At 37.0% G+C, this 27,169-nt stretch overlaps 1 protein-coding gene across 1 annotated transcript; it reads left to right on the top strand.

The window, feature by feature from the left end:
* The first annotated feature begins 1,228 nt into the window (after window positions 1-1,228).
* LOC121963012 (complement factor H-like) lies at window positions 1,229-26,382 on the top strand. Its single transcript, XM_042513373.1, has 29 exons — window positions 1,229-1,442; window positions 1,567-1,749; window positions 2,558-2,663; window positions 2,823-2,899; window positions 3,063-3,245; window positions 3,518-3,700; window positions 3,825-4,019; window positions 4,147-4,326; window positions 5,217-5,387; window positions 5,622-5,789; window positions 6,266-6,433; window positions 7,094-7,252; window positions 7,714-7,893; window positions 7,985-8,173; window positions 8,815-8,973; window positions 13,381-13,486; window positions 13,965-14,041; window positions 15,591-15,782; window positions 15,960-16,148; window positions 16,593-16,778; window positions 17,323-17,502; window positions 17,640-17,829; window positions 19,216-19,364; window positions 21,029-21,205; window positions 22,337-22,534; window positions 22,604-22,792; window positions 23,763-23,948; window positions 24,459-24,638; window positions 24,778-26,382. The coding sequence occupies exons 1-29, from the start codon at window positions 1,373-1,375 to the stop codon at window positions 24,969-24,971; spliced, it is 4,764 nt and encodes a 1,587-aa protein (XP_042369307.1). The 5' UTR covers window positions 1,229-1,372; the 3' UTR covers window positions 24,972-26,382.
* The last annotated feature ends 787 nt before the right edge of the window (window positions 26,383-27,169 follow it).

Below are 27,169 nucleotides of genomic sequence, written 5' to 3' on the forward strand. Positions count from 1 at the left end.
TATTTCTTTATGATGTTCTTTACATATAAAGATAGCCAATGTCAGCACATAAAATATCAAGTTTCTGCAACTTCTGTCTAAACAATCAGCCCTGCAAAACTCACATCTGTCCAACAGTTTTCCACATCTGCTATGTCAGTGGTGGAGGAAAAGGCTAGTTTACAAAGCATGCAGCTCTTGCAATCTTCAAACAGTCAACACCAATAGTTCCAGCAGTCTAGAAAAAAATTTCAAGTGCTTCAGCATGCACGAAAGACAAATCGTCTTCTTACAAGGCAGATATAAATTTAACCATGATTTCTGGTTGGGAAATGTAAATTACAAGAAAAAGCTGTATATCAGCTGTAAATATCTACCTCTCTCATTTATAGATCCAACCTGCAGATTGAATAACATAATAGTTTCTTTTCACAAATTGCTGGCAAATGTTCTGAGGAATGGGTTTTTGCGATTTCCGTATTTTCAATGACACAAACACTCAACTTCTGTTCAGAACAAGTAGTATGAATAACAAAAAGCCATACTGAGAAATGAAGGCAAACCCCACATTGCTCAACAGCTACAATTTGTTTTAATAGTTTCCAAACTGAGGTCAGGATCTGCATTATTTGCTCTCTAGCCTTTTGGCAGCTTTTTCCACCAGGCCATTAACCAACACATATTTGTATAAACTGTTTCTAAGTACAGCCTTAACTGTGACATCTATGAACATTAAACAAACAACAGGGTAATTTTTACGTACTTTTGATCCAGTTTTAAACTGAATATCTGCTTTGCTTTTTCATTTATTTTCAATTTGCTCTCAATGAGTGGAGTCCGCGCTGACTTGCTGGAATGTAACAAATTTGTTTGCTTTATTGACTACTGCCAATGATTGCCGAGAAGGACAAAACAAATAAAAGTTTACAGGAATATGCCTTTTTTTATAGTCACTGATTGATAAACAGCAAAGCCTGATTACACACGGGCATGAAACCCCTGAGGAACTAATTGCATTGAATTCCAAAAAATGTACTTTGAAAAAAAAAGTAATAATAATAATTACTGTGTGATTGTTATTTTGCTTAATGGTTTCCAGTTTGCTATATAAGTCTCAGTCAAACGTGTACTGATATAAGTAAGACGCCCTGTTGTTTCAGAGATTTTTTGGAAGCATTCAGTGTGTTATTGAATGTTTTATGCATGTGGTCACTTCCTCCTCTTTTCTGTTCCCTGTGAGCCTGAGACTGTATTTGGAGGCTGGAACAGACTTGCGTAAATCATTGTGCAATCTCTCTTTGCCTGTGAAACCCACGGCTCCTTCTGTGTGTATAATAGTGTTTCAGTCCTCGGTTTTTACTCCTGTTTTGCGGTTCAGGCTAATGAAGTTAAAATGCGCGTAATAACCCAAAGCTGTGTCCTATTTTTGTGGATGCATACGCTGACCTTCGTGAAAAGTCTCGGTAAGCCTGAGTAGTTCAAATAATTTGCATGATCCTTTTATCTTTGCACTTAATTTATGGCTTGGGGTTAAGTTGTGGGGATCATATGATTTGTGTTTATTTCTGTTTTTTTGCTGTCCCACAGATTGTACACTTGAACAGTTTTTAAAGGGCCCCCTGTATGATTCAAACTTCGACACAACTGATCTGGAGACCAGCTATCCTGGTGGAAAATCAGTGAGAGTGGGCTGCAATGTTGGCTTCAGTGGCTTTTTCAAACTGCTCTGTATCGACGGAAAATGGCAGTCCAGAGGCACTGTTTGTCAACGTGAGTTGCAATTCTTTACTCTTTGAAAATAAGCTTTGACTCCGCCATTTCGGCGGTCATGATGCATCAGTATATATTCCTGTAAATGGAATGCAGCAGTGTAATTTGAATGAGTGCACAATTACAAAGGAGGCTCTACTTTATTGTATTATCATTGAATTTATATCATAAAATATAGTATATAAAATAATATACAGTGTATGATTACACTGAAGAGTAACTTGCATCATCATGACAACTTGGGCTTTAAAGGGAAAGTTCAGGGGTTTTTTTAGGTTTCAGGTTTTGGTACTTACACATAGTGCATTACCTACAACAGATGTCTGTCACATGCCCCCCAGTTTGAAAAAGTAGTAGGAGTGCCAAAACCGATGTTGTGCTGCAGAAAAGGTAATTTAGTCACCTAAAAAAAGTACAAATTAGAAAAACCTGTAACAGAAAAGGTGCATGCTGTATTGAGAGTATTTTCACTGCTTTACCTTTCCGTCAGACAACCCGGTAGAGTTACACAATGACAAAAAACGAATGAGTGATTGAGGCAGTGTTAGACCAAGAGCTCCTGTGTTCATCAATGTTAAATCGCTTTGTTTCTAGTTTGAATTTTTTTGGGTAGCTAAAATACCTTTTGTTGCTGACTCTTCTACAGCATAAGATTGATTAGTGCAGACCACCATCCACTGTAGGTAATGCATTGACTATAGACAAGTACCTCACAGAACCCCACTTAAAAAAGAAAATAAAAATCATAACTATCCCTTTGACAATATATATTGATTCATGTTCTCTCTCATTCTTCTTCTGCTTTAAGCAAGATCATGTGGTCATCCTGGAGATGCCCAGTTTGCAGATTTCCATCTTGAAAAGGGAGACGATTTTGTATTTGGGTCACAAGTTGTATACACCTGCCATAAAGGGTATGGAAATTTATGTCGTTGTCTCTTATGTGTCTTTGTGCTTTGTATGTGTTTTTTTTGCCTCCCAGTAGTATTCCCATCATAACAAGGAGTGCAATTTTGATTTGACTTTTGAAAAAGCATTGTCATTATCCATCTTCCACATAATACTTGTTTCAGCTTTCAAATGGTCAGTCGCACAAACTTTCGACGTTGCATGGCTGAAGGGTGGGATGGTGTGGTTCCTGTCTGTGAAGGTAAGAGTTGGAATAAAGGATCTTAATTATACCTGAACACACAGAGAGATATATAACTGCTGTATCATACCTTCAAAACATTAAAATAATTGCTTATAGGTCAATACATCTAAAAGATTTTGGGTCATCCAAGTTATCCCTTATTGTTTTTTTTCCCCTCCAGCCCAACAGTGTCCAGTGATTCTTGTGAAGGATAATGTCCTTGTCTATGGGGACCTGGAGGAAGCAACCTATGGCAATGTAGTTCGATTCAGCTGCAAGTCCAGCACCGAAGTCCTGGTTGGCTCATCAGAGTTGTATTGTGATGAAAATGGAGATTGGAGTGGCACAGTTCCAAAATGCCAAGGTACAGCATGTTGTCCAAAATGAAAAAGGGAAGCACTAAAAGGTCTTACTTTGAGAAAGAGCAAGGAAATCTCAACATCTGTCATCAATATTCTTGGTCAAATTGATGTTGGCATTAGACATTGAATTTTGGTCACGTGACATTAGAACCTAATAACACATTACACAAGAACACGATACGACAATCGAACCAAATCACATCTAATGGCTTTGGTGGCCAGCTGGTATACTATAAACAAAGTTGTAGTCATGATTGTGTGTGTTCTTCAACAGAAATAACTTGCACTGTACCCCATATTAAAAATGGTCATGTACCTGGGGACATCCAAGAGTACAAAGAACATGATATCCTGCAGTATGAGTGTGATCATGGATATACAAGCGCTGAAGAAAGATCTTCAAAATGCACAAAACTAGGACAAAGAGCAGAATGGAGCCCCACACCTGCTTGTGAACGTTAGTATAAACTGATGAATGGCATGTTTTTTTTGTGGTGGTGGTGGTGGGGGGGGTCTGTCACACTTAATAGTGAAATTTGGTGCTAACAGACAATATGCATTACCTTTCTCGACAAATACAGCAATAAAATGTAAACTGACACTGCAGACACTGGAGGGAACCAGTTATGAACCTGCCTACAGAAATTTGTTTTCACCTGGTGAAACATTGACAGTCACATGCGGACAGAAGTACTGGATTTCTAACCCTCATGACATCACAGCTGTAACTACATGCAAAGAGGACGGAAAATGGACTATCACTCCGGTATGCCAAGGTATGAAACTACATTGGGCTTTAGTACCTTAGACAGATTAGAAGATTGTTGATCTTAACTTAGTTTGGATGGTTCATTAACCCATGGTGATAATTACCATTCTTATACTCTTCTTTATTAATTCCAGAGGTTAGGTGCAGCAATCGAAGACCCGATCATGTTTACAACTGGAATATCTATTGGGGACAAATAATCACATTGGATCAAACCACAAATTATTGGTGCAGGGCAGGCTACAAGAGGACGAGTACTACCGGCTGGGCCAAATGCACTAGAGATGGGTGGAAACCAGATCCACTTTGTGAAGGTATTGTGAAGTTGACCTTGTGTTTATAACATCATTGTTAATGTGGGACAGCTTTTCCGTCCAGTTCGGTTTGAAATTTTTAACTCTAATGACTATTTTTCACCAAAAAGTCCCAGAAACCAAGAGCTGCTTAACTCTTGGGCAACGGCCAATATTTCGTTAGTTTTAGTGTGGTCTTTCCTGCTTAACAGTCATTTTGTACAGTTGGATTAGGAACTTAAGACATCTGCAGGCAACATTTCACCTAATCACCATAACAGAAATCTGCATATGAATGAACATAAATGAGAAAAAACAACAACAAGCTAAATCATCATCAGCTGATAGCGGATTGGTTCCAAGGTTGCATTTTTGCCGATGCGTTCCACCGTTTTTTGTTCTCAACATGGACTGCTTACCAGCAAGCAACCGAAGCTCAAACTTAGTTGGTCAATACTATTCAGACTACAAATGGAAACCCGATTGCCTCCAATACCCTAAATCTTATCTTTTTGCCTACATATTTTGCATACATAGGCAGATATCTGTTCATAGAGATCACTAGATCAGGAACTAAAAGTCCTGTTTTTAGTATATACATCTAAATCACTTTATTAATCTGTATGGTCACAGTCTATGGTGCTTGTTAGAGGGAAAAAGATCTGGAAACAATCTATCTTGTTATATCACATTATATAACCCCAAAGTGATAGTCAGTTGATCATTACTATTTGTCATGCTTCTACCACTCACTCTGCTCTACTGCTTTCAATCTCTTGACGTCTTTTCTTGTAGCCCAGTACACTCTACAACTGTAGCCTAATTCTGAAACATAGAAGTGGTTTTTCATACTGCTGGCAACAACAACATAATGTTTTCAGTAGTTTATAACTTGCATTTTCTTTTCTCAGAAATAAAATGCAACAGACCTGATATCCCGAATGCAAATATCATCAGCAGTGGTATCAAGCAGACATACAAAGACAGGGAAAAGATCAGATATCAGTGCAAAGAAGGTTATCGAGGAGTTTTCACTCTAACCTGTGGGGAACATGGTTGGGCTGGGAATGCACAATGTACAGGTAATATTTTGTTGTTATTGTTGTTGTTTTACCCTTTTTATTTATCCCTGTCTTTGCACCCATGGATTTGGATAATATATTTTAAGAAATTACCATCTTGGTCAAATCTCCTGAATTGAGTTCCCAGTCAGTCCCCAAACTGTGTGACTTCTCGATTATTTGGTTAGAAAACAGTGAAGCTCCTGTCCATTCAGTGTATATAGAATCTACTGGATTTTTTTCCTTTTTTTTCAGCAATAACATGCAACAGACATGAATACCAAAATTCAGACATTGCTGGGGAGTATCAGCACGAATACAAGTACAATGACCAGGTCGAGTACATCTGCAAGGATGGTTATGAGGGGAGTTTTAATATGACCTGTAAGGATTCAGGTTGGATCGGAACTCCAGATTGTACAAGTAAGAAAATACAAAATACAGCACAGTTTAATGGACAACTTTCCTTTTTTCATCATTTTGTAATCTTTTATTTTTCACACCTACACTACGACTGAAGTGTTGTAGCAGGCATGTTGTTTAACAGATTATTAGGAAATGAATCACTAATTAAAAGCCACAAAGAGTCTGTGATTTTAAGTTTTCTAAGGAAATACAAGTTCATATTATGAGAGTTTGGCTAAAGTTCCTTTATTAATGTGCTCATTCTGGAGCACTACAAGATATGAAATGTGGCAAGGGTTGGTATCTCACTTTATGAACTTGTCTTTAAATGCTGTTATATAGTTTCTGGTTTTACATAGATTTCCTTTCTAGTTTTTATCTTCCTAGGCGATGAGCCATCGTATGTAATGTCATTTGTTTAAGACTAGTTGAGTGTAATCCAAACACCAGAAGGCTGTATGATATTCCTTCACATTTAATTGAATTTGTTTCAGGGAGACAGTGTAGAAAACTTCACATCGAGAATGCATACATCACCCGCAATGAAAAGAACATCTATGGCTTCAATGAAAGAGTCCACTATGCATGCACGCACGATGCTGACAAAGTTTTTGCTCTTACCTGTGGGCGAAATGTTTGGACTGGGATTCAGACATGTCCAGGTAAAAACATACAACCACAACAGATAAATTTAAAGCATAATTATAGTGTGATTGCACTTTTTTAATAGCAATAAAAATTGATATGTCCTAGCAGCTAAAACTACCTCTACAGGGACATAACTTTCAAATTACATTTGTTTGATTATTCATAGGTGCAGGGAATTTTGTAAAAATAAAACTCCTTTTATTTATCTTTTAAATAAAAGTTGTAAAAATAAGAGTCCTATTGCAAGGGCAAGTCCACACATTCTTAATATTGAGGGGTGTGTGTCCTCTGCATTCCCCCCAGAAATCTACACCCCTGTATGTATTGTTGAACAATTTTTGTACTTAATGCTCCATTTGTCGCATTAAGATCAGCCTGATTGTTTGAAAGTGACGAGTGCTGCTTATGAAGAGACATTTCTTTATTTTAACTACTGCAGAATAAGAATTTATAGCCTTCTTAGTGTCACTGTGAAGTTGTGTTGAGGCACCGCAGTGCTTTGAGCTTTATGCTCATGCCAGCATGCTAACATGCTGTCAAGATTTATCACTAACATGCTGATAGTTAATATGGTAAACTTCTCTTAGTTTACGGTGTTAACAAGTTAATATTTGCTATGTATCGATTGATGATTTCTGAATGGATCTTCTTATTTTTTTGGTTTTCATTGACAGCATGTCCAAACCCTGAAATTCAACATGGATTTGCAGTTGGCCCATACAATGACACACTGTACTACACCTGCGATGAAGGTTTCAAACTTCTCAACAAAGGCTGGTGGGCTGAGGCTAAATGCCATGATGGCGTGTGGTCTGGAATTGACCAATGTATCGGTAATTAATCATCAATGCCTCATGGGTCTAGTTGTAAACAGCATGAAGCAAACCAAGAAGTCAAGCTGGTTGATATTTTAGGACAAAATACAAATGTGTAATTGGTAAACTTTTTCTAAGGACATACACAAGAAGTATTTTGTAAAAGTGAGTTCAAAGCAACCCACTCCCATGCTATAAAATGGCAGTGAACACTTCACACACAGGTTGCCCTATTTCTCATGAAGAGCTAAATAAGATATTACCACATTGACCACTTTTTTTGTTGTTGTCTTGTTTTCGTTTAAGAGGGTAGGTGGACAAGTTATGTGTTTAAATTTGTTTAAAATGTGTCTTTTTTCGATTATCTCCTTAAAGCGGGCTCATTTTGAAAGGAGGAACATTCTTCTTCATTCATTTATTGCAAATTTCACATTTGTCAGCGTCATTCTACAGACCTAATTGTTTGTAATCCTATCTAGAGAATACAAAGTGTGGAAATACTCCTGTGATTCCGAATGGGGAAGTGAAACCTCCACGTGTTGAAGGCAATTCTTACCGGATTACTTGCAATTTAGGATACAGCGCTCAGATTTCGACTTTCAATTGTCACCAGGGAAAATGGAATCTGCGGGGATATTCACCCGAAACAGTCTGTAAATGTGAGTCATCTTCAGTCTTATATTTTAAGATGTAAAGGATTAGTTGGCATGGAATCTTGTTATTAATACTGCACGTTTTCTTCTCTTGCAGTTGATTCCAAACTCTGCAATTCCCCACCAAAAGTTGGCAATGCAGTTATTATGACTCCATACAAGAAGGAATACTTGCCAAACTCTGCAGTAACTTATCAGTGCCGTGATAAGTATACTATAATGGATGGGGAAGATACGATTCAATGCATAGATGGAAAATGGGAGGAGAGGAACATCAAGTGCACATGTACGTACATCCAAAAGCATTCCACAAAGTTGCAGAATGCTTGAAGATGATTTTTAGAGATAAGATATGAAATTACCCAGATCTTTGGCATTTGAGGCCCATCAAGCAAGCACACTAGAGACTTATGGCGAGCGATCACAGCTAACATCTGCTTGTGGAATGGCTAAATTCTGGTGTAGCGCTCCAATAATTTGAACAGGAATATAAATGACTGAATCTTACATTTTTCTAGGCTTTCAAAATGTTATCGGACTGAAAGGGTCAAATACCGATAGTAATTCAAAATAAAATGCACATCCTTTATTGGGTGCTGGATCGAAGATGAACAAGTGTAAAGAGATAGAGCTTATTGTAAAGTTTACAATAAACTTGCATGTCTGAGGAAGAGCATACTGGCTTGAACTGTCAGGTGTCACGTGTTTTGCAGAATAAAATTTTATAATGGGAGCTTCCTGGTGTGCAAATCTCAGTCTCACTGCTCAAACACCAATAGTAAAATGAGTCATTTTACCCACTGATTTACAGAAATGTCTCACAATGTAAATCTTTTTGGAAAAGTGAACTGTGGCTCTGGTGTTGTACTATGTTAAGTAATTCTAGAAAATGTGTTTATATGTTGATATTTTTTTTTGTATTTTCAGCATACTGTGACAAGCTCAAAGATGACACAATGACTATCACCGCCGACAAAGAAAGATATATGGATGGGGAAGTCATAACGTATAAATGTGCCTATTCTGATGTTGAACACACCGCAAAATGTGTCAATAGCAATTGGAATAAATCAGCAGAATGCAAAGGTAAGATGATGTGAAAGAAGATGAAAAGTATAGTATATCTTCGAATTTCTTTCAAGTCCAACTAAATACAGTATTAACAAAGCATGTGTGTGTTAAAAGAGTAATAGGTCACTGTAATCACTCCTCTCCTTACTGCTCATAAATAGATAAGTTTGTAGTGCAAACACACTGATTCAAGACCAGGAACAAAACCTACAGTCATGTTCTGTGTAAAATAAGTTTTAGTATATGTCCCAAACAACACATCAGTAACAAAACATCAAATGTTCTTGGATATTATTGAAGAGTTTTATTGCAAAAACTAGACAAGTGTTAAGAACTGGATGCTTGATTTATACACACTGCATGCTGATATGTGGTGCTGAACACAGAATTTTTGACCCACAGCTCTCAACTGGAACAGTCACAGTGATGATACTCCAGAATAGGAGATTCAATAAAAATGCCAAAGAGACAACTTTTTACATCAGTTGTTTGGAGAAAGAAAACTGCATTGACCATGTGCACTATTCATACTGACGGTATATAACGGTACATAATCCTGCTACATACAAGTCCTGGACAATGAATTACTGAATCAATTATTTGTGCATTAAAGTGATCCTAAAATATGAAGCTTTGCTATTTTGAATAAAAGACGCAAAAATGACAAAGCCTTTACGTGGTCTTATTATTATTGTTATTATTTATTCTAAAAACTAGGCCTATAATGACTAAATAAACAGGCTTTTGAAACAAAATTAAAAGAGGCCTTTAGAGTATGAGTGCTATGCTAATCTGTGTGTTTTGGTCTAGAACTGTATGAATAGTTTTGAAAACACAAAGCCCATACCCTAAAACAAGAAAAAAAAGTGCTTTCTTAACACCACAGAATCAATAAATAATAATAAAAAGAAGTTTCCAAATTTACTTAAGGTTTTACATCTTGGAAGAAAATATTCTGTCAGTCATTTCTCAATAGTGTGCCCCACTGTAGGTTTAAGTTTAAGAATAATCTTGTGAATTTCAATGACCACTGTTTTTCATGGACGACATTCAGTGCATTTATGAAACAGTTGGATGGCAAACAAGTAGCCTTAGTCAAAATATGAATTAACCAAGTTAAAGCATGTGCACAACATACTTGGCCAGTCTCTATAGACTATTTGTCACAACGCTGTGGGCATTATATTTTCAGGTAGCCATTCATTTGTCCCATTCTCATTCATGCAATATTTCAAGAACGCCTTCAAGGAAATTCTTCAAATTTGACACAAATGTCCACTTGAACTTAATGATGAACTGGTAAGACTTTGGTGGTCAAAGGGCAAGATTACTGTGATCTTGTCTGTCTCATTCTTGTCAAGAAAACTGTCAAGAATTTATTTATGTATTTATTTATTTTCAAAATTTGGTACACGTCTCAAGGGCAAACTGATTGGATTTTGGTGTTCATCATGAGTGCGAGATTACCAGAGCACCTTGAGGAAATTCCTTCAAATTTGGCACAAATGTCCACCTTGAGTCAGTGATGCACTGATTATATTTTGTTGGTGAAAGGTTAAGGTCACCGTGATCCTGTCCACTGCATTCTTGTGAATGCAATAAGTCAAGAACAGCTTGAGGGAAATTCTTCAAATTTGGCACATACACCCCCTTGGACTCAGAGATGAACTGGTTAGAATTTGGTGGTCAAAGGTCAAGCTTATTCTGACCTTGTTATCTTGTCAATCTTGTGAATATGACTTCTCAAGAAGGCCTGGAGGGAATTTCGTCATATTTGGCACAAACATCCACATGGACACAAGTGCTTGGGCGTCAAAGGTCAAGGTCACTGTGACCTCACAAAACATGTTTTGGCCATAACTCAAGAATTCACCTTAATTATGACTATAATTGGCATATGAATTTGTATGAATATATTTATCACTTTGATGATTATAACTGTGATTTCTGAAGCCATCTCTAAAAACATTTAATTAAGATATGGATGGCATAATATATTAAACAAATTGTAATGCATACATTATTGTTATAATACGTATACAAGATAAAAATGCAGAATTACATTGAAGAAATATTAGAAAATGTTATTTGTGCAAAGACAATGACTCAGCAAATATTGTGTTACTTGGGACTGTTGATATACAAGTACAAATGTAGGTCAATTCATATCTATCAACTGGGCTTAACTACCCTTAGCTAAACTGCATTTCTTTCTGTCTTTTTAAAAACACAATTCAAACATACAGGTAATTCAAAGGGATTTACAGTTACAGTGATGGCTTAAGTTTCCCGAAGGCAACAAAGGAGATAAAAGTGCAGTAGAAAAATCAAACAATAAAACAGCAGTTTAAATTCATAGTTGACTGTTTTTTCAGGGGGGAAATTAACCATTTATTTTAGTCGGTGTGAAGGCTAATACTTATTTTTTGGTTAAAATTAGAAGCTTAGGTTAGGAAGGCTATGGTAAAGATTGGGGTTTGGCATGTTTGGTATTCAGCATGAGTGCAAGTCAATACAATGTCCTTTAGATTTTGAAAAACAAGTGACAATATGCATGTGACAGATTCTATTCTCAAAACTGATGCACTTTTAGGTATGAATCATTTCAGTGCAAAACAAACAGCATCACTCTCTCAGTACCATCAGTACCTTTTACTGTAATTGAATTACTTCAGTGACTATTTGCTCTACTTATTGATTTGTACAATGGACTTTGTCATTAACACTTTTGATGCCACAATGAATGTGGTAATCAACAGAAACTCTTTGATCATCATCAGATACTCACAACATCAAACACAGAACTTTGAATTCAATGTTTTTCTGCAGTCAGCTAAAAATCGTCTTGAATGTGCTGTGTTCAAGCAAAGTAGTTTATGTTGGCCTTACTGCTGTTATGTAGTATTTATGTGTTTCCACCATTGTTTGTTGATCTTGTAAGGGCAAATTTGTTGCTACTGATCACATCTGTCCCAAAACTTTATTTCATGGTATGTTATAACAAAATCTGTTATTTTCTGGTTGAAATTCAGACGACTCCCTTGCAGCATTTTATGAATTAATTCAATATGATACCAAATAAGTATATAAGAAATTCTATGACCTGATTATTATTGCACAAAAGATACTGAACATGAACTTTTCTGTACTGTACTGTGCTTTCCGTAGTGCTTACGTAAACATTGCGAGCTGTGTTTTTTTTTTTTTGTTTTTTTTCCCTATGCGTCATGTTGTGTTCATCCAACCTTATGCAATCCCACTGGGCAGTCCATGATATGACCCTCTTTACTCCCTGAGGATTGCAGCTGGGGACAAACACACAGAAAAGAGTTTGTCAAAGAAGTTTGCCTCAGTTAGACTGGTTTGTGACTGCACACCTGCTCACTGAAATGCGATTTTCATTAGTCCTTGTGTTTCTCCTGTGGGGGAATGCGGAAGTTACTTTATCACAGAATGGTAAGACATACTTTTTTTTTTTTTTTTAAATTGCTTTCTAAAGGTGCTTATGGTTAAAGGAAGAGGGATTTAGTTTTTGCATGTGATGATTGGCTAAGAGTATAGTGTACAGTCTTTAAGTTATGGTCTTACCCTTTTATATAGCTAAAGATTCTGATTCACATGTTTTGATATGACTGACTGGCATCTGTAGCACACACCTGTTGAGAAGACATATCCAATTTCTTCTTTTTCCCTCCATGTTGGTAGCATGTTCAAGCCTCCCAGATGTTCCTCACTCCTATGTGTCAGAGGAGACCAAAAAGGCTGCATACCAAGAAGGAGATGTGATACATTTCACATGTGAAACTGGTTATATATCAGGCCCAACCATCAGATATATATGCTCAGACAGAGGCTGGCTGGCAGTCCGTAAGGGAAAGTGCTACTGTGAGTTCACTTGCTACTCAGTTCTTTATTTTATTGCACCTTGGTTGACCGAAGTAATCACGTCATAACCAATGCTAACCCTTTGGAAGCTGGAATTCATTGTATTTTCAAAATTATCTATTGCAGTAGTCCAAATGTCCAGAGTAGTTTGACAGATTATAGACACGATTGTATTTGTAAATAGGTAATTGCCTATACCTAGAGATGATAATTACATGTGTGCATTCTCACATTTGGAAATATCTGAATAACTTTTCACTTCACTTTCCAAAAACAACTTTACTTACTCATATGGTACTGAGAGAGTTGACAGTCATGCTGCATTATGTTGCTGACAAATATTTCTAGTAACTAGGCGTCAATATGCTTTTTCAAAGCAACAAACATGACTACTGCACAATGTTGTGTTATCAAAAGAACAAAATCACTGTCAGTTTGCTAAAATGTAACAAAGCCAGAAGGACTAAAGAACAAAATAGAGTCTAAAAAATTATTAAGAAACTTTTTGGTTGATGAATATTTTCTCTCTGTTTTCAGTAAAGCCATGTGAACTTCCTGATGACACTCCCAATGGCTATTATCAAATAATCCGCGGTGAAGAGTTTGTTTTTGGGACAACAATCAAATATTTTTGTTATGAAGGGTACGTGCATCTGGAATGGCTATCCAATGGCAACACAGTGTTTTCTAAGTATTATTAATTAATGTGTTATTTAAAACACAACATAATGTAGCTGTAAGCAGATATAAGGACATTTTCAAGTGCCTATTGATGTAGTCAATTTTACAGAGACATATTTACTATGATTACAGTCATCTTATATATATATATATATATATATATATATATGGTACTGTGGATTTTAATAAATTAAATTATTAAATTAAATTTTAACCAACAAATGTCCCAATATGTTCTTACAGCTACCTTTATAATGTGTTATCTTAACCCATTTTTTAGTTGTACATGTATACTGCTTATAAATGGTAAATAGTCCAGATTAATTTACTGACATAGAATAATTATTTTCTGAAAGTGATTTGCAAAATTCCTCTGATCTTTTATTATTGTTATTATTATTCATTTCATAATGGAAACTCTATTTTACTGTTTATTGCAGATATCAAATGGTGAGTAAGGATGACACCAGGACTTGTATGCTGGACAAATGGACCAACCATGTGCCAGTATGTGAACGTAAGTTACACGGCATATTTTACAAAGAGAAAGTTTTTATTTTACTAAAGCACAATAGGAAGACTATGTAGCATCTCAGTTGCAAATTTGGAGGAGCTATTAAAGGCACCCCAGGATCACGTAGCAAAAGTCAGAGTTGTGGACTCGAGTCACATGACTTGGCCTCGAGTTTGACTAGAGTCACAGATTTCATGACTGTCAACTTGGAGTTTAACATCAGTGAATTGTGATTAATTTGAACTTTAGCCTTTTGACTTGAAAATACCTTCCCTCATGCACAAAGACTAAGTATGTTAATCAAAACGTGCCATGAGTCGGTCAATTTTCCTCCATTTCCTGTATCAACCAACATTAACTCGATTGATTCCCAGCAAGTCGACACTTTATTCCTCAAAATATCTACTTTGTTCCGACCAGTCCAACAGTATCCAATCAATTTGCAGGAGGGAACCATGAAAAACTATTGTGCTACTGAGTGCTAGTTTGAAATTATGATACCAAAGGTAAGGTTAAATAAAATAAATAAAAAATAATAATGTCATGCACTTAAAAAAGTGAAATAGTCTTCAACATAAAATAGAATGTAGTAGGTAAAACATGTTTTAAAAATTACAGACTGAGACAAAAAAAGGCATTCATAATTTTTGCAAAATTTAATATATTATTACTGTGGAGTTAAAATAGCATTACATTGGTGAATAGCACATTAGCACTTGTTTGGGACTTGAAACTCAAAGTTTAGGACGTTCAACTTTACTCTTTCCTGTCTTGACTTGGGACTTAATTCAGGACTTACGGGTTAAGAGTTCAGATGTACTTGTGACTTGTAAAACAATGACTTAGTCCCACCTCTGGTAAAAATCCCATATATTTTTCCCATTGCTAATGATGCGTGGCTCATACTTCAACAACTGCATAAAAGTAGCTGGTCCTTTGATTAAAAAGTCAAAGTCACAAGCCTATGTTCATTATAACATTGGAGAGGAGGTGTAAATATGTGTCCCGTGGGTCCAGTTCAGCAAGAAACACCCAACTGTTCCATGTGCAGCTAACGGCGAGTAAAAGATTACACTGTTCAGGGTTGATTTTACAATGTGCAGCTTCAGTCAATTTGCTTTTAATTTTCAGGGTAAATTTTGGATGATTTAGGAACTATAATGCGGTCTTTTGTTCACAACTGCACCAAACCAAAGCATTTTGAATTGTGGTTTGTGCCCCTCACTGGCTGTTTCTCCCCCTCACTGGCTGTTTCTCCATGGCAGCCATGGCCGACGCTCATGGGTACTGTCGTAGCAAAACCTGTGCACCACACAAAAATGGTGGATAAAACTATTTCTAAGAAAAGAAGCCTGAATTTGTAGAAAAACACACCCTCCTCCCACATTTTAACTCTATGGGGAGATTCTGTTCTCTCTTCAGACCTCTCTGCTGGATTATGGCTGATGAAATAAGTTCATTCTTACTTCAGAATCTTGCCCTTTTCAGCTTTTTAGATTTTTATCTATTAATTTTTTTTGCTTCAACAACCTGACTGTTTGTGTCTACTCAGCTTTGAGCTGTGAACCCCCGCCTGCTGATGGAGGGGTTACCGTAACAGGTTTATCAGAAAATGACGACCCCATACTTCCTAACCGCTTCCTGAAGTTCAGCTGTGATGGTCCTGGGAAATATCTGAATGGCAGTTCACTGCTAATATGTGGTAAAGACGGACAGTGGGATAATCCATTCCCCTCTTGTGAAGGTAAACCCTGAGAGAAAAAAAAATGCTGTTCACAATATTTATGTGATATTTTTAATTGTTGAGCATGTTTCAATACACAAATTCACATCAATCATAAGGGTGACCCTTATGGGACATAAACTTCTATCAACTGACCCTCATTTTTTCTTTTGATAACATCTGTTTTATTCTTTGCAGACATCACTTGTGATGCTGACATGATGCCCCCTAATCTTAATGTAGTTGGTCTACCAGCAGCAAATGAGACAATGAAGATTGGACATAAATTACGGTTTAGCTGTGACAATCAATATACAATGGATGGGTCGGAAGAAGTTGAATGTTTAGAGACTGGGAAGTGGAACACTGCCTTTCCAACTTGTGCTGGTATGTTCACTTTCATTGGGGCTTTATTCCATTTACTGCTTTTCCCCCTCAATAATCTGTATATGCCGATATACCAATAATAAAACATATAATTATTTATTTTTTGGTCCCTTGTGGGCAGCAGAAACATGTTGTGGTGCAGGACTGAACTGATGATTGTCTTTAAAATTGACACAGCAAACTTCTAAGCAAAGGGTTGCCTATTTACCCATTTACCAAAGAGCAATATCAGCATTTATGGCTCTGTTTGACGCATTCTCATCTGACGCTGTCTTTCATGTTTGCATACATTTAAATTTTGATGTAAATTTACATAGATTTGGATATTTAGGATTTGCATTAAAATTTGGTTCATGAAACCCAAGAAGTCACAGTCAAGTCTAATATCCTGCTGTTTATACTGTATAACTTTTATGATTAAACAGTCTATCTTCTTCAAAACAGAAAAATGCAAAGTGGCAGGTGTATCAGACAGCGTATACCTCATCACACGTGTACCAGGCAATCAAGTCAGAAAAGGACAAAAGTTACGGTTTCAGTGCAGGAGGCGTGGAGACTTCCTTCGAGGGAAGGCAGAGGTTGAATGTTCAGCAGGCGGACAGTGGAGCGATCCCTTCCCAACATGTGGAGGTAATTCATCTATTTTCTTGCCTTCTTGCTCCTTATGGAGGGAAATGATGAGAAAAGATGATCCATGACTCAACTATCAGATGTTGCCCGCTAACCCAATTGCAAGAAAAATGCTGGCAAATCATAGATACTTTGCATTGCACATTATTAAAATGTGGATGTGGTGAAACATTATGTTTCAACAACACTTTGATTAGGTTGAGGCACAAAACCACTTGGTTACTTGGCTCATACAATGCATCACTTTGGAAACATTGCTACAAAATGTATGAATTTTGCAAATTTATTCATGGTTTGCAGAAATGAGCAATGCCAAGATATTATCTTTGTGCTATTTTTGTCCTAGTATAGGGTAGTTATTCTTAGTGCTTCTCAGTGTTTCAAGATTCTTATAAATTATTCTGACAACTGACTCAGTTTCATCATAAACACCTTTCCAAAAGGACTCCAAATAAGACTTGAACATTGAAACTTTGATGTAGGAGGAATTGATTGCAAACTTATTGATTTGTTTGTATTTTTTTGGTTTTGTACATTATTTTAGCTCCTTTGGGCTGTGGGAAGCCACCACCACTTGAAAATGGAGACATAAAGACAACTGTTCAGTGGGAGTACAGGCATAATGACTGGGTTGAATACGTGTGTCAGCCTTACTACACTATTGAGAGTCAGACTTACAAAATCTGCAAAAATGGTGAATGGATTGGACAGATGAGATGCCTCAGTAAGTTGCAATTCCCTTTCTATTTTCCACATTGCATTCTGTGAGGATTTTGCAAGACTAGCAATAATTAAATATGCAATATGCTGTACTGTCATTTTACTATTAATAAAATGCTGCTTATCTTTCATCTTTTAAAGAACCCTGCACTGTGGACAGAGAAGCCATGAACGCACATAATATTGAATTCAGATATAAACGTGATGATAAGCTGTATTCATCCCACAATGATATGATCGAGTTCAGGTGTAAAGGACGAAGAAGACACATCGGAACAGTGGACATGCGTCAGAGTTGTGTTGATGGTGAGATGCAGCTGCCCACTTGCCAGTAAAGCTTTTATAACTAGATAGGATTATCATGACCAAGATGGACAAACGTGCATGTAAATGATAAATCAAAATGAAGAGTTAGACCAGTTATGTTCTGATCCAGTTTCTATACTTAAGTGTTTTGTGTATGGTCATTTTGATTAAACATATTTCCCCTAAATCTGTTTTCTGCCTCCATCTACAATATTATGGTAGTGGAGGGTTGTGGGTTTTTTTTTTCATCTTGATTTTTTCTAATGTGTTAAGAGGAAGATTCGTGTCAGCGTTTTTGGAGAAAAATGTTGTTCTTTGGAAGAGAAATAATATATAATAACCAAAATATTAAAAGTGCTGCATGTAACTGCCGTGAGAGAAAGACGATTGTTGAGTCTCATTCCCTGGTCATTAAACGCTAATGTTTTGGGTTGGTGATTCAGGCCAAATCATGCCTGGTGCTAAAGATGGTGCTGAATACATTTTAAAGTAACTTTGTATATTTAACTTCCTGTAAGCTGTGCTTAGAGAAATGTTTTCTTTACATATTCATCTTAACATGGGGCATGTAATTGATATACAGTCAATTAGTTTTTAAGGGGCACTATTCTCTTAATGTCCACAGTCCATATCTTAAGTTTGCCACAATGATAATTTATGTTCCTGGGTGGAGGTCAGTTTCAGAAAGAAAACTTTGCCTGCTGACCTAAACCAAAAGCTGTCTTTTCAGTATTCATAGAAGATAATTCTGTCATCTTTTCTGTATTATAGAGCTTGAGGTGTGTTGCAAAACATACAAAACATAAATGAATAAAAGAACTTGAGTCTAAAAATATACCACCAGAAAGCACTGGCTGAAAATATGTGTTAGCTTAAATATTTTGGTGGGGGGTTTTTTAACACAAAACATAAAATATTTAAACAGTTAACACTGAATTGAAGCAAAATATACCTTGAATTTTGCAGTATTTAACCAAAATTACAATCATGATTCAGTGGCCTTAACCTAACAACATGAGGGAAACAGGACAGAAAACCTGGTCTTCAGTATTAAAGTCATGTGCTTTGTACATCCAACCATCCATCATAACCTCTTTTTCAGGATCTCACCTCCTGATTTGCTCAAATAATGTATTTATTTATTTATTAATAATGTACAACTTAAGCTAAGCACCTAATAATAGCAATCTAGAAACATTTTAACAGATTAATTAAAACTGTTGATTAGTGTAACAGCTTGAAAGATTGTCTTAGAATATTAGTATTTTTTTATGAATTAGACTGATATTATACTTAACATATATGCTGTGTGTGAGCAATTATGGGACTTCTAGTATTGCAAACAGTGCGTATGTTGCAATGTGACATGCGTTGTGCAATCCCACTGGGTAGGGTAGTCCATGTTATGAACTTTGCCACTTTGCAGGGACTCAAACACACAAAGAAATTCTCAGAAAACATTTGTCAGAAAACGCATTTGTCAAAGGACCATGAGAGTCTCTATATTCCTTCTGTTTCTCCAACTGTGGACAAATGTTGAGGTTTCTTCATCACAGAGTGGTAAGTCTCTAAATACTGCATTGTTATGGTTTAGCCTTGAAAGGGTTCAACGTTGAAATAAAATTGATGCTGTTGTTTGCACCATAACGTCATTACAATGGAAGTAGTGCGTATGTGTGCCTGAAGGGTGTATTTATTGTCTAAAAAAAAAAAACAAGAAAAATGTTTTATATTGTGATCTTTCTACTCTAAAAACTGTCATTATGGGCCATAAAAAGTTATAGATTTCCAATACCTAATGGCATCCAATAAGAAAAAAAATCTATTTTATTTGAAGATGTGACTCTAGATGCAAGAGGATTACTGATATCTGTGTCACATCTGAAAATGCCCATGTTTGCCCAAATAATGCTGTATTCTCTTACATTATTTGGGGGGAATCTGTAGACAATTTGTTGATGGTTTTTTTTTTTGTGTTTGTTGGGTTTTTTTTTTGGGGGGGGGGGGGGGCTCCCGTGACATGTGACCCTTATTCTTATATTTCTTGTTACTGTTGTTAAGAGTGACCTCATGAGCTCACTTATTGTTACAATGTCCTTAAAATGCTTTCCTTTTTAGCTTTGTTCATGAGGACTTTATAGATTGATGCAAAAAGAAAACAGTGCAGAAGTGCCAAGTACCAGCCCATGTATCACCCACATGAACTCCACATACAAATGTTGCCTGGAAAACTGCACTACTTTAAATGACCATTTGAGGCTGATTCCATAAGTGACTCAGTCTCCATAGACTCCAGTGTTAAAATACCCATCATTACAGCAGAAATAAACATGCTTACTACCTGGCAAGAAAAATAGTTTTGGTCTTGATAGCTAACCCTTTCTGACTATACTGTATGGGCAGTGAATTTTAATGTAACTCATCCATTTACATTTCAAAGCTCAAATTTACGCATAATAAAGGGCGGGCTGCTTTAAGTGACCTTAAGTAAGCAGGCTTTTCAGTCAGATCCCTTCCTCACTCCCCCACAGCATCAGTCTCTTGCCCAGATATGGTCCCTTTTGGCTCAAAAAAAAAAAAAAAAAAGATGGCTGAAATACCAAACTCTATGCTTTAAAACAGCAGTCTATAGAATGGATGATGTTAAGGTGGCATCCTGAGAGACTGAATAAAGAAGCCCACCTGGAAATGCCAAAAATGGCACTATTATGAATGGCCACAGGAGACTGAGTCCAAAGTGAGTCAATCCTCATAGACTCCCCCATGTTAAAATGCCCAAATATACTGCAAAATAAGCATACAAAAAAAAAAACAATTTTGGTCCCTTTAGCTAATTTCCATTTTCAAGACAACCGTACATTGGTGAATTTCTTTATTACTTGGCAGTTTTTATGTTATTAACGCCAAAAGTAAGGCATAAATCAGAGCAGGGCCACTTGAGTAACAGGCTGTCTGTGAGGCGTTGGTACCGTCTATGAGTCAGATATGCAACATTTAAGGTTTTAAAATCGCAGTCCACAAACCAGTGGGTGATGTCACAGTAGCTGCTGTATGTCCATTACATTAGAAGGCCATGATTAATGCATGTTATGCGTGAATCCTCCAGATGAACAAGTACATAGGTTTTGTTAAGACAATAGTCAGATGAATATAACCTGCATAAGAAGGTGCAGTGTGTCACAGCAGGATTTGTCTCATCAAGTCACCATGTTTTTGTCTCTAAGCATGTTTGAAGCTCCCAGATGTTCTTCATGCCCATGTGTCAGATCCAGACCAGCAGTACCAAGAAGGAGACCTGATACAGTTTACCTGTAAACCAGGTTATACTGCATCAGGTCCTGGTATCAAATATATATGCATGAGCAACGGCTGGCTGTTGGTCCGTCAGGGAACATGCGACTGTAAGTTGATTGTCTGACTGTTCTACACTTTCAAAACAGACTGAATGACTTCTGTTGTTGTTGATCATGTAATTTGCTTACACTTTTGTTCGATAGATTTTAAAGATACATTACCATGTTAGAGTTTTTTGGAAGGATAACAGTACATCCCTCACACACAAGCAGCTTCACTTTAAACAAGCCTTTCCTTTTTCTTTTTTTGTTGTTTTTTTTTTTTCAAGAAGTTCCAATGGCAGGCTGACTACATCAAACCTACTTACATTTCCATGTCATTTCTGCATAGCTTGTAAGTAATTTGACTGATTATTGACTCAGTTGTACTTGTAACAGTAAATTATTAAAAGGTTAAGATGACCATAACAAGATGCATGCAGACGTCTGGAAAAGTGTAAAAATTTGCAGAATAACTGAAAAATAGACAATACCAGCACAGTATGTACCAAAATATATGTAGGTATTGGAGAACAAGATGTGGTGTTATGGAATAAAGGGGAACAACTTTTTAACTACTTGGTACTGAGTAATAAGGACTTTATACTGTAGTTATCATTGCCTACTGGATACTACTGGGTAACACCCTGATTGCAACCCACATACCCTGCAATTACCCTGTAATTAAATGTAACAAGGGGGGCCTTGATAGTACAGGCTGCATACCCTGTAGTGAGGCACTACACTAGTACAATATTAAGATAAAAGTTCACACTGCAACTTCGGAGTAAATAGGCTTTACTTTGCAGGTTATCATCATCCCAGAGCGTCACCTGGTGGGTAAAGCATCATCAGGTCGTATCGATATGAGTGAATTCAGCATCTGTGAGATGAGAAATATTTTCAAAATACTTACGATCAAAAATGCAAAAATGTCCAAAATACAGAGAGCTAGCAGATCTAGCTGTGTCACCAACTATTGCAGAAGTCAAAATAGTCCACTGTTTCTGGATCTTCAACACAGGTTTGTTGTTAATAATGTAGCATGTCTCCTCGATGCCTCAATAGTGAATTTACCGCATTCTTTTCAGATTTTATTGTGTCAAAGATACAGGATGCGTACCTAGCAACATTACATATCAAAATCTTGCCTTGTTTTTCCCCCCTCAGTGTATTAACTGACTTACTTTTCATGTTTAGTTTCAGGTGTGAGCTGTACCCCCCCAACTGCAGATGCAGGCGTCACAGTAAAAGGTCTACCGGAAAATGATGATCCCATACTTCCTGACCATCCTCTCACATTCAGCTGTGATGATCCTGGAAAATATCTGAATGGTAGTTCAGTGCTGATGTGCGGTCAAGACGGACAGTGGGATAATCCATTCCCCTTTTGCGAAGGTAAACCCTTTAAGACGAGACAAAGATTTTTAGTCTTTCATTTTATAACATCTGCTTTATCCTTTGCAGACATCACTTGTGAAGCTGATGTGATGCCCCCTTATCTCAATGTAGTTGGACTACCAGCAGGAAATGAGGCGATGAAGATTGGACATAAATTACAATTTAGCTGCAACGATCAATATACAATGGATGGATCAGAAGAAGTTGAATGTTTACAGACTGGGAAGTGGAATGCCTCATTTCCAACTTGCACTGGTATGTTCACTGTCATTGGAAGTCAGTGCCATTTACACTGATGTTATTTGCACATTTGACTTCACCAGTCTTCTTTAGGAAAACCTGAAAAGTAATTCCCGGAACAACTCATAGAAGATAGTAAAAAATGAACGGTGATTAGAAAAGGACAAAATCTAAGAGATTTTTTTTTTGACATGTGACATACGTCAGACATCACATTAAAATCAAAGCATGACAACAGGTCAAAGGTAAAGTTGAGTATTGAAGGTAATTTTATGATATCTGCCCCCACTTAACCCCATAATACCATAACACCTTCTCACTCTGAACTCATCACATGTTGCCACTCTGTCAGGACCTTCCACATCTACCAATGACTTTTAAGGTTTCCTTCTGTGTCATCTGTCTGTGCTCTGGGTTGCACGTGCACATGGTCAAATTTGGGCTGTCCTTTTAGCTTCATTTTTGTCTCCTGTTTGATTAGCACCTCCTAGTTTGACCACAGTTGACAAAGTGAATCGGCATGACTGACAGCTGTGTTAGATGTTCCTTGGCTCTGATTGGTTGGTTTTGTGTGCCATGTGCCATGATCAATTCTTGAAAAATTCCATTAGAATATTTTTAGAGTATAGGAAGATGAAAAGAAACATGATTTTTTATCCACATATTTTTTGTTTTGTTTCTGGTCACTTGGCAAATGAGAGTCAAATATTCACTGTCCTTTTAGCTCAATTTTTGTCTCCACCAGCTCATAAAACAATCTGTTTCTTTCCAAGGGCTCTGCTAGCAACATTTGGTTTTTAGAGGTTTTTTGCTGATCAGCACCACATTTGCATACATTTGAATTTTTTATTTACATAGATTTGGACATTTAGGATTTGCATTAAATTTTGGTTCATGAAACCCAAGAAGTCACAGTCAAGTCTAATAATCTGCTGTTTATACTGTATAACCTTTATGATTAAACAGTCTATCTTCTTCAAAACAGAAAAATGCAAAGTGGCAGGTGTACTAGACAGCGTGTATCTCATCACACGTGTACCAGGCAATCAAGTCGAAAAAGGACAAAAGTTAAGGTTTCAGTGCAGGAGGCGTGGAGACCTCCTTCGAGGGAAGGCAGAGGTTGAATGTTCAGCAGGCGGACAGTGGAGCGATCCCTTCCCAACATGTGGAGGTAATTCATCTATTTTCTTACCCTCTTAGTCTTTATGGAGGGAAGTAATGAGAAAAGATGATCCATGACTCAGCGGTTGAAACCCACCTGTCCCACAGTGCACTGCTCTCACAGGGCTTCATTTGCTGTTTGCCTTAACTTTTAAACAATACATATTGTCTTTCTGCTGTTTTTCCCTATTATAAAGTAGTTTTACTAGTGTTTCATGTTTAATAAAAAGTGACCAACATTCATTTAGCTCTACCATGAAGTGTTAAGTGAGGTGTTAAGTTTAACACCTCTTGAGGGGGGCGGCTGAGCAAGAGGTGAACATTTAGGCCTCATGAAGGTGGGGTTGACTGCAGAGCTGTATCAGACAGGATGTATTAATTTTGGCCAGGTTTACCTGATAAACGGACAGTGTATGAATAAAGATAGTTTTATGTCTTGTTTTAAGTTAACACCTTAAAGGGCTTTTCTGGAAATTTGTAATGTTTGTGTATATTTTTGTGGTTATTTACATTCTGATAGCTCCTTTGGGCTGTGGGAGGCCACCACCACTTGCAGATGGAGACACCAAGACGACTGTTTACTTCAGTTACAGACATAATGAGAGGGTTGAATTCATCTGTCAAAATTTCTTCACGATGGAGGGACAGCCTTACAAAACCTGCATCAATGGTGAATGGATTGGACAGATGAGATGCCTCAGTAAGTTACAATATCCTATATAATTTTCACATTGCATTCTGTGAGGATTTTGCAAGACCAGCAATAATTAAATACGCAATATGCTGTACTGTCATTTTGCTATTGATAAAATGCTTTTGTTTCCTTTTATCTCTTGCAGAACCCTGCGCTGTGGATAGAGAAGTCATGAATGCACATAATATTGAATTCAGATATACACATAGTGATAAGCTGTATGTAGTCCACAATGATGTGATCACGTTCAGGTGTAAAGGACAAAGAAGACACATCGGAACATTGAGCATGCGTCAGAGGTGTGTTGACGGTGTGGTGAGCCTGCCCACTTGCCAGTGAAGCTTTTTAGTCAACTGGATGTGATAAGCATGAAATGGCTGAATAAACATACAAGTAATTGAGGCAAACGTCAGGCAAACCAGCCTGACATCCTCATCTTAAGAGGTTGTACTGGGCTGAGTTTTAAAGAGTGAAGATACTGGTATCATATGAAAGACCAAAGGAATCCAGTGGTACCAACCATGTCATGCTAACATTTCAGTGGCTAAATAACTCTCCAAAGTTATGATAAATTTTGGCAAGGAAAAAACGGCCAGATTCACAGGGCTTCCTCGAGCCCTGATTTATTTAAAAGACATCTAATCAAATACAGGGCGTTAAGATAAAACAAATCTTTGCCAGCCTTTTTCTTCCTAATGACTCCTACTTTTGGAACTTGTTTCATTGATGATACTTATGTAGTTAAACAGAAGTAAAACTTACTGTCTTCTGTTTCCATTTGTAATTGCATTGTGTCTAATCCCTGCCTTCCCTTAACCTTTAAGTTATCTACCCAGTTGCTGCTTTTAGATTACTGCACTGCATTCAAATGTAGGAAGGAAGACCTATTGGTCACAATTTTCTGGTGTTTGGATGGTGTAATGACCCTAGCTATGTTGCCAGGAAAAGCTTTAGTTAACTGGAAGTGACATGAGCTGGCTGGACAAACATGTAAATGATTGACAGAGGTAAAGAGAAAGCCAAGTACTGTAGAACAGTTAAGCACCAGTCATCTGTTCTCAATTCAGTTCTGTCATTTATAATAATTGTAATCAAACTCCGTCTGTTTTCTGCTTATTGCATATTGTATGAACAGATCAGAAATGTATTTCGGCCCTAAACCATTCATTGTTTTATAAACCAACATTAGTATTTTAGAGGCAGTTATTTGACAAACATGGAATCTATATAGGGATTTTAGAACTTGAGTGATGTCTGTGAGGAATCTGGTAACAACTGTTACCATCTGATTTACCTTTTCAAAATAGCTGTTAAGATGGCATAACAGGAGCCAAGCCTACTGAGTTTTATCTCGCATCTGTCCTTTATCTTGCATTTTAGGTACTTTCAATCACTGATTTGTTTAATGCGCTCACTTAGTGCTTGTATGGGACCAAAGTCACCTGGTGATAAAGTACATATAACTGTGTGTTGTCTGCATAATAACGATAATTAGTCATTTTCCATTGTCTGAGTGAGTGGGAGCATATAGAAACTGAACAGAAGAGGCTCTTAAATGGAGCCTTGGGTGCTCCATGTCACTTTTGTGGGCTTGTATAAGTTATTACTGATTGACACAAAGTAGTCCCTGTCCTTCTAATGGGATTCAAACCAGTTTAGCAATGTGCAACCTTGTTTTACAGTCTGTCCAATAATATCTTGTAGTTGTTGACCATGATGAATGCGGCACTGAGATTAAATGATACCAAGACTTGTTTGGTTGCTGTGTTTAAGTGCATGCCATTCAAGACCTTAACAAGAGCAGTCTCAGTTCTGTTGTGTGGTCGAAATTCTGCCTGGAAAATAGAGAAAAAGGGGAAAAAAGGTTTAGGGCAAAGAACATGATTGGCTGTTGAAAAACTGCCTCTAAATTATTTTACTTTAAAATGGGAGGTTTGACGTGGGTGTATTGGCTAATTGTTAGTTAATGAAATATCTGTATTGTTCTAATAATATCCTCACAGTGGCTGCAGTTTTAAAGGAACTATGTTTAAGATTTAGTGGATTTAGTGACATTTAGTAGTGACGATTGGATCTGTAAGACTTCTTTCTTCAGAATTCTTTGTTCATTGTTCAGGAGATGTTTACCGTGAGACAAATTATCCACAGAGTTACTTTTCTCTGCTAAACAAACATACTAGGTGACGAAAGGTAGAAGAAGCACTGGGTAAAGCAGTTTTACGATACAAATAAGTGTTTTTTCCTATGCTTTTGTATGTTACAGAAGCTGCTGCTCGCCTCATACCAAATAATGTTTTTTTACTGGGAACCAAATTATCTGCAGAGATTTTTTCCTCAGTTTCTTCACACAATGAAGCAGCAGCACATTACAAAAAAATGGTCTTATTCTGACTCTCTCTTTACGGGGCAACTTCTAACTGCAATGGTCTATGCAAAAACACAAATGGACGTATTTAGAGCCAATGTTTAGTTTGTCTGTTCTGGGCTAATGTAGATCATGAGATACAACATGGTGTTCTATGTTGAAGAGGAACAGC

The sequence above is a fragment of the Plectropomus leopardus genome, chromosome 3 (assembly GCF_008729295.1).
Source record: "Plectropomus leopardus isolate mb chromosome 3, YSFRI_Pleo_2.0, whole genome shotgun sequence".
In the NCBI taxonomy this organism is placed as follows: Eukaryota; Metazoa; Chordata; class Actinopteri; order Perciformes; family Serranidae; genus Plectropomus; species Plectropomus leopardus.